This window comes from Ambystoma mexicanum, chromosome 7p (assembly GCF_040938575.1).
Source record: "Ambystoma mexicanum isolate Mex_15411 chromosome 7p, UKY_AmexF1_1, whole genome shotgun sequence".
NCBI classification, from domain to species: Eukaryota; Metazoa; Chordata; class Amphibia; order Caudata; family Ambystomatidae; genus Ambystoma; species Ambystoma mexicanum.
The window spans coordinates 912,760,557-912,768,730 of NC_090939.1; the positions used below are offsets into that span (position 1 = coordinate 912,760,557).

Here is an 8,174-nt window from a genome sequence, read left to right on the forward strand (position 1 = left end):
CACTGTTTGCCACGCTGTAGGGGTGTATGGTGGACCCAAAACTATCAGTTCAAACCGAACTTCACCTCACAGATTGCAGCGAACAGTTCGGGCCTAAAGTATGGCGCACCCGCCAGAAAAGGCTGGCGCTGTGGGTGACGCAGCCCGTGAAGGGCCCAGGGGTACAAGTGGACCTCAGGCAGAGGTGTCAAGACGAGAGGCCCCTGTGCCCCCCCCCCCCCATGGCAGCGTTTGCCATAATACGCGCATTCCACCTCTACATCCAGGCACGCACTCCACACACTTTAAAGACGGCAGTCGACACGCTAAGTTCTGTCACAAACACAGCCGCCACTCCTCGCAGGATAAAAGGCACACGTAGATTGCAAACGCCTTAAATTTCATGACAGAATATCAGGGCCTACAACCCCCCCTCTCCCCGACCCCCCATCTCGATCTACTCGACCAGAACACCGAACAGACAGACCCCCAAGGCACCCAATGGGCCGGTCCTTAAACAAAAAGTGCCCTCTGAAAAAAGTGGGGGCACTTCTGAAAAAAGTGTGTCAGGGGAGGGTGTTTAGTTCCGTCTACCCACGTGTACCCTCTACCTGAGCCTTGATTACTTTTTATCGTGAATGACGTATGTAAAACAAAGCAGCACCCTCGTGGTATCCGGTGCAGTTATGCGTGCCATGTTACCGAACGCGGGCCGATTTTGACAGAGTTGCTGTTTCTTACTCCGCGCCGCACGACACGGCCTATAAGTGAAAGCCCCTCCGGCGAGGGGACAGGTGGTGAGGGGGCTCCGTACCAAATACACGCCGCCCCGCTGAGTTCGGGGAATGTGTGCAGATAGGCAGGGACTGGGCCGGGAGGGAGCCCCCGACAGGCCTGCTTTTAGGCCCGTGTGTGTGTCGCTTTAAACAGCTCAGCCGCCAGCGAAGCTACAAGCATCATCTAGCTCAGGAGCCAAGCGCTGTTTTCAAAATATGTCCCGAAATGAATACTGTCCCCGGGGTCTACACAGGCAGCTTGTGCAACGTCTGACCGTAGGCAGCAGATTTTTAGTTCGGGTGTCTGGGACGATGTGTTCCCCAATCCCTGTGCATGGTTACAGATCGTGGATAACCCGGCAAGGAAACCTTCTCTGTGTGCAGCCCAGCTATTCACCCCCGAGCCCATCACCCCGTAATGTTAGCAGCACGGGACAGTGCCTGCTGCCGCCCTAAATGCTGCGTCACGAAGCAGTTATACGGGCACGGTTGTCACAGAGCGCGCTGGCGCTGTAGGGGTGAAATGCTGGTGGTTAGTATGTCGGCGCAGCGCCTAATGGTATCATGTAAGCACGGTGGCGCTACTGGTATCAGATGGGCGCAGTGTCTGTGGCTGTTCCAGTGCATGGCTGCTCGCGCTATGGGTGCGGCGCCAGCGCACATAGCCTGCTGCTGTCAAAGGGTACAGTGCTGGTGGTTGTTATATAGATATAGCGCCTACTGTTATTATGCAAGTGTAGAGCCTGCAGCTGTTCTATTGGTGCGGTTGCCCTTGGCATTACATGTGGGCAGTGCCTGCTGCTGTTAGTAATGTCCTGTTTTTAAATATATCACTGTAACTTTTTTCTTCTTCTTTTCATCATCAAGCGCCTTAATGCACATGGCGCTTTGATTGAATTTGAGTTTAAGTAGCAATCATGTTTACTTTATTTGTATGGATTGCTAAATGACCGCTCCACGAATAAAGGGTTTTCGAGGATGACACATTGCCATATTGTGTCGCATTATACAATGCGGGCGTTTACTATGTATTAAGCGCCTGGTTCACATAGCGTTTTCCCACGGGGTTGCCCCGTTATACAATGCTTCTGTGAATCAGGCCCTATGTATGTGAACGCCATGTAATCACGCCACACTGCATTTCGACCAACAGGGAATCTACATACTTTGTATGTAAGATTTAGTTGTTTGTATATGTTGCTATGTTAAATGGGTAAAGGGCTGCAAGCCTTTATCTGGGTACAGTGCCTACTGTTTTTAAAGGGGCGGATGTGCTTGCATCTTTTACAGGCGTACAGTATCTGGTGTTTCCGTGGTCTGGATTAGAATCATATTGTGTTACCCATGTAGTGGATTTACTCAAGCAATTTACATAGAGCATTTTATAAGTTTTTGCGAAGTTGGTCGGAGGTGGCCTGGCCGCGAATCGTACCAGAAACCTGCAGATGACACTCAGATCTCAGCGGTGAGCACTCAACCTGCTCAGCTATCTTATCTGTTTGAGTTCGAACAGCAACCGCGCCCAAGGCTTTTGCAGGTGCGTTTTTCGTGCTCCTGGTACAAGGGCACTGTGCCCCCGGCAAGATGCTGTTACAGGGTGTGCTTCGGGTTGCTGTTATATGTACACAGGCACGCTGCCCCCCCCCCCCCTGCCGAAGCACAAGGCCCGGTGCTATACTGGGGGACGCGTTTTATGCTCTTGCTGGGATGGGACCCTGTAAGTCCCATCCCTGTAAGTACCCTGTACCCTGCAAGTAGACTCCAAGTACTCGAACACACATGTATTGGGGTGAAGTGAGTTGTTATAGCGCATTGAGGAAGACAACCCATTGTAACACAGTGCTCAGGACTAAACATATTGTCCACTTGTAATTATAAACTGAGTGTGTGATACACTAGATGAACACACAATACTTTCATGCACACAGAAGCGTGATTTAAACTACGCTCTTCGGCCTGGTGATCGCCCCCAGCTTGGAGCCAGACTGCACTCATGAAGGAGACGGTTTTTAATTGGTATGTTTCACTTTCCTTCTTGAAATACTCCTCTTCAGCCATTGGGAGCTGGTACGAGCAGGTCGGATTCCCCAAATCTAACGCTTCTATGGGCGTTTGGAAAGCCTGTGCAAATACACGGGGGCGCCGGGCAGGTGCACGTCTTATGACATTGTTCGCCCATCGCACACGTTGAAAGGCGCGGCCCCCGTGCTTGTCCGGATGAAAGGACTGCCGGGGCCGACTGATCCCGCGGGCTGTGCCTGGGATACAAATGAGCGGGGCTTTACCCCCAGCCCCACCTCCCTCGCCCCCCTTTATCTACAGGGAATGGACTGGCCCCTGGAACAAGGCACATTGAAATACACTATGAACTCACAACCCAAAACGGGGGGCCCGAGGGGGAAGGAAGGGATAGCAAAGGAGGAAGGAAAGGAGGGAAGGAGTAATGCAAACATCCATTAAGAAAAACGAAACAAAAATAAGGAAATAGTTTCAGGGAGAATCAAAGAAAGACTGGAAAAACACAAAATGGAAATGCAAAAATAAATTGAGAAAAACAAAGGAAGAAAAAATAATTACATGCACATGTATATTAAGTAAAAAGAACACAAAAGAAAAAAGAAAGAACTAGAGAGAGAAAGAGAGAAGGAAAGAAAGAGAGAAGGAAAGAAAGAAAGAAAGAAAGAAAGAAAGAAAGAAAGAAAGAAAGAAAGAAAGAAAGAAAGAAAGAAATCATGCTAGTCATAGGTTGAAATAAGTACAAATATAGTAGTAAAAGACCTTTGAATTTGGGGGTATGGAGGGGTGGGGGTGCGGATGTTTGATGAAACATACACCCATTTAATACACCAGAAGAGGGTCAAACAAGCCACGCTTTTTATAAAGTTCACTCAGCAACTTTGAAAGTGTTTCTTGTGCATTATTAGCAACTATGTTCCACATAAACCACCCACAGCCTATGTAAATACATGGCTGCATTGCAAATGCACTTGTCCTTCGCATGGAGGTGGTGTCCCCGATGTGACCTGCCCCCACGCCATGTAATACACCAAACTGTCACATTAGAAGGCTTCCGCCCGGATCCCCTCTCCCACCTGGGGAACAGCCGCCTGCGCGTGCCAAATATGCCATTAGACACATGTGTGCTGAAGTGCTCCCAAATTGGGCAGCGTAAGTGATCTTGGGGGGATTACTTCGCTTACGAGGGTCAGCGGAACTGGATCGCGCGGGGCGCCCGGCATGCGCCGCCTTGTCCTGTCCCGCTGCGCCCACACCTGGGGCGGCCTGGACACGTCCCCTCGGGGGCCAGGCTCCCAGGACACGGGCCCTTATGACCAATACAGTAAAGCGGCCCCTTCGACCTAATAACAGGGCCTCGTGATCAGTTCTACCCGCACAGAGCGCGCGTGCCCAGTGCCATGAAGGCAACACCTGTGTAGCGCCCGCACAGTTACTGCTCATCCAACTTCAACCCTGAGCGCTGAACCTTAACATGAAGACCGCAGGGGATTCTGGGATGGAACCGACCCAACAAACTGCACATTAAATAAAGCCATTGTTGGTCAGGCGAAACATATGCATGCCGTACACGAAATATATATCGAATTGACACAACTGAAAACACTGGTATAATATTGCAATACAGAAAACCACAATTTGAACAATTACTGGCAAAAGCAATACTTTGTATACTCTTAAGGCAATAGCAGCAGCACTACTGACAATCCTGATTATTAAGGCGCAGGTTTAGCTGCCTGTGCCCAATAACACATCTTGTAACGCTGCCATGCTTCTCCTACCCAACTCATCACTCAGTGAAAGCTCAGGCACACCATCCAATAACAACCCAGCAGCGCCCGCCACAATGCACCCTATGTGGCAAGTACACCGCACACCAGGAGGGTAACCCAGCTAGGTGAAAGGAGGAACTGGGATGTGCCTTCTGTGCTTCGCGAACCCAGAACGGAACTTTCTTTGCTTGCCACCGAACTGAGCGAACCCCCAAGCAGCACCTCGGAGCATCCGCGCAGGTAGCACTCAGAGCATCGCCCTGGAGAAGGTGCCGGCAGGTTCACGACCGACCGACATCCGAAAGGGCTCCCCTGAGGAAACTCGCAGCATTGACCCACCACACCGCGCGGGCACAGCCGGGCGAAGAAAGCCAAGAATTCGCGATCCCGGACCAGCGGACCCAGATCCAAGCGGAGGGCGGAGAAGCCGCGAGCAGGATGGAGGAGAGCGGCTCTGCCTGGCTCACTCACCTTCGTTGGGGGGATGCAGGCTGGGCTGCTCCCCGAGGCAGAGGAGCGCGGCGCAGAGGAGGAGCAGGGGGGCGAGGAGCTGATAGCGATCCATGCTGATGCTGCTGCTACACAGGGCAAGAGGAGCCGCATATCTCCGCGCAACGCGCCGCCTCCGAGGATGTGAGCGCTCCGCTCCAAGTTACCATTGCTCGCCTCGCCGAGGCTGATCTCAAGTTTGACACTGGAGATAAGGAGGAGTCTGTGCCCCCGCCGGCTGCCGGGAGCCGGCAACCCCGGGTCCTAGAGCCGCCCGCCACACACCCAGCCTCCAAGCACCGCATCCAGAGCGAAGGCAGCGCTCCAGGAGCCCAGATGCGCAATTCTGGTGAACTAATACGCGGAAAGCACGCGGCGTTTATTATTCTTGGCAGTTGCTTGCTATAGAGCTGTACGTTTTACTGAAATCAAACTGATTGAGCAAGTAGTTCATTTTAAGTTGGGATGCGTGTTGAGCAGGTGCAGAAACATGGCACGCACAATCAATCTCTTTATAATAAACGGTAGCCTATAGTACCCATATATAATACACCTGTGAATATATTCATAGTTACAGGCTACATCCAACACCAACATTGACTTGTATTAAGAATATTAGAGTCCTGCTGTAATCAGTTATTACAGTTCTGTGTGACTTCACAATGCCTGCACCCAGAGCAGAAGTCCAGCTATCACTTGTACAATTAAAGCAACTCCTGTGAATATATTCATAGTTACAGGCTACTTCCAACACCAGCATTGACTTGTATTAAGAATATTCGAGTCCTGCTGTAATCAGTTATTACAGTTATGTATGATTTCACAATGCCTGCACCCAGAGCAGAAGTCCAGCTATCACTGGTACAATTAAAGCAACTCCTGTGAATATATTCATAGTTACAGGCTACTTCCAACACCAGCATTGGCTTGTATTAAGAATATTAGAGTCCTGCTGTAATCAGTTATTACAGTTATGTGGGATTTCACAATGCCTGCACCCAGAGCAGAAGTCCAGCTATCACTGGTACAATTAAAGTAACTCCTGTGAATATATTCATAGTTACAGTCTACTTCCAACACCAGCATTGACTTGCATTAAGAATATTAGAGTCCTGCTGTAATCCGTTATTACAGTTCTGTGTGACTTCACAATGCCTTCACCCTGAGCAGAATTCCTGCTATCACTGGAACAATTAAAGCAACACCTGTGAATATATTCATAGTTACAGGCTACTTCCAACACCACCATTGGCTTGTATTAAGAATATTAGAGACCTGCTGTAATCAGTTATTACAGTTCTGTGTGATTTCACAATGCCTGCACCCAGAGCAGAAGTCCAGCTATCACTGGTACAATTAAAGCAACTTCTGTGAATATATTCATAGTTACAGTCTACTTCCAACACTGGCATTGATTTGCATTAAGAATATTAGAGTCCTGCTGTAATCAGTTATTACAGTTACGTGTGACTTCACAATGCCTGCACCCAGAGCAGAATTCCAGCTATCACCGGAACAATTAAAGCAGTTGCTAGCTTTTCAGAGTTCTTTCTTCTAAAAGGGGGACCCCGGGGGAACACGCAGCGTTTCCCCCCGAGGTGGTTTTGGGCGCAGCACAGGCCAGCGAGCTGGCCTGCGCATAGCGCGTCGCTGGGGGGGTATTTAAGGGGCAGGAAAGGTTCGAGAGCAGGCGACTGTAGAGGGCGAGTCTTTGTCCAGGTCGCCTGCTTTCGAGCCTTCCCTGCGTGGGGCCTGGGTGATTGTGGTGAGGTAGGGAGGCGGTTAGGGCAGAGCAGGAGGTGGGGTGAGTGAGTTCGCTAGTAAAAAAAAATAAAAATAAACAAACAGCAGTGCGGGGAGCAACAGGTACTGATAGGGGAGTTCCCGTAAATAAGGCAGTCCCAGGGGTACCTTCGTTACAGGAGGAGAAGCCCCCTCAGGTGGTGGGTCTTTTCTTCGTTCTGCAGTTGGAAGGGCTCGTGGGGGGGCGGCTCCGCGGTTGCAGGGCTTAGCGGCGGCAGTGTCGGCTCCGGCGTGTTAGGCGCTGTGCGTGGCTCCGGCTGGCCGCAAGCACAGAAGCCTGTTGCGGGCGCAGCTGTGGGAAGTGCCGGAGGCGGGGCGTGTGATCAGAGGAGCCGCGGGCCTCGCCAGCTTGTTGCCGTATGCAGGCCTGTGTCTCTCGGCGACCCCTTCCTTTAGGGTTGAGCGGGCGCGGTGCAGGCGGACCGCCGCCGGGGAGCAGGAGGGGTCAGTGGCAGAGACAGGGGGGGGGGTTTGTGTAGCAGCTGCTGCGTTTCCAGGCGCTGCGACACCACAGGGCCGGTTGGGGGGTGGATTGGGCCATTTGTGTGGGGAGTTTGGGCAGGTGGGGGGATATTAAAAAATAAAATAAAATAAATAAATAAAAATAGCAAATCGGAATACAGGCAGGCTATTTATATTTATACTTGGGTATTGCTTCCAGGGTGAGTTATTTTGTTCTGGTTTGGGGATACCGGTTTGGCAGGGATATCTCCTATTTCCCATCTTTTATCTGCAGGCCGTTGTGTCCAGCAGTGGGGCCCCCAGTGGCTTAGGATACTGAGGTGGCACTGCTTGGGGGTTTGGGCGCCAGGCGGTAGTTGGCGGGCATTACTGCATTTAGCTGGTGGGGTCAGTCAGGGGTGTGTCCAGTGCAAGTGCCTGGCAGTGCGTGTGAGTAACTGGTGCAGGGGTGCGGCAGGCCAATTTTTCAGAGGTCAGGCTGCGCCGACTGGGTTTTTTTCTGGGGCCGAGGAATTGTGCCGGGTTCGGTTCCACTTTTCTTCCTTGGGGCAGTGAGCACTTTTTAGTGCTAGTGGTAGTGGGTTGGGTTAGCGAGCAGTGGTGTCGCTAGTTGGTTTCACAGGCCGTGTAGTCGTATGAGGAGGATGGTGGGCCAGAAGGCGAGCAAGGACGGTCTCATTGATGCCAAGGCACCGAGGGAGGCCCTGGCGATCATCAGCAGGGCTTCCAAAGCGCAGCTTGAAGGGGCGGTGTCAGAGGTTACGGGGGTAAGGAGGTGGAAGGAGGTAGACCGGAGAGGCGAGCTGCGGCGGATGGAGCGCTTGCAGCGGTAGTCGCATGTAGCCCTGCGGCCGGGAAAGGGGGGAGTATGGGAGGG

The 8,174-nt window shown here is 51.7% G+C and overlaps 1 protein-coding gene across 2 annotated transcripts in view; it reads right to left on the reverse strand.

Moving 5' to 3' along the window:
- The window catches only part of EPHA3 (EPH receptor A3), a 908,976-nt gene extending 903,733 nt beyond the window's left edge, over positions 1–5,243 (reverse strand). For both annotated transcript variants that reach the window (XM_069637202.1, XM_069637201.1), the window contains exon 1: positions 5,015–5,243. In XM_069637202.1, the coding sequence (XP_069493303.1) occupies positions 5,015–5,108 (94 nt within the window). In that variant the 5' untranslated portion in view covers positions 5,109–5,243. The remainder of the gene's footprint in view (positions 1–5,014) is intronic.
- Between the last annotated feature and the right edge of the window lie 2,931 nt (positions 5,244–8,174).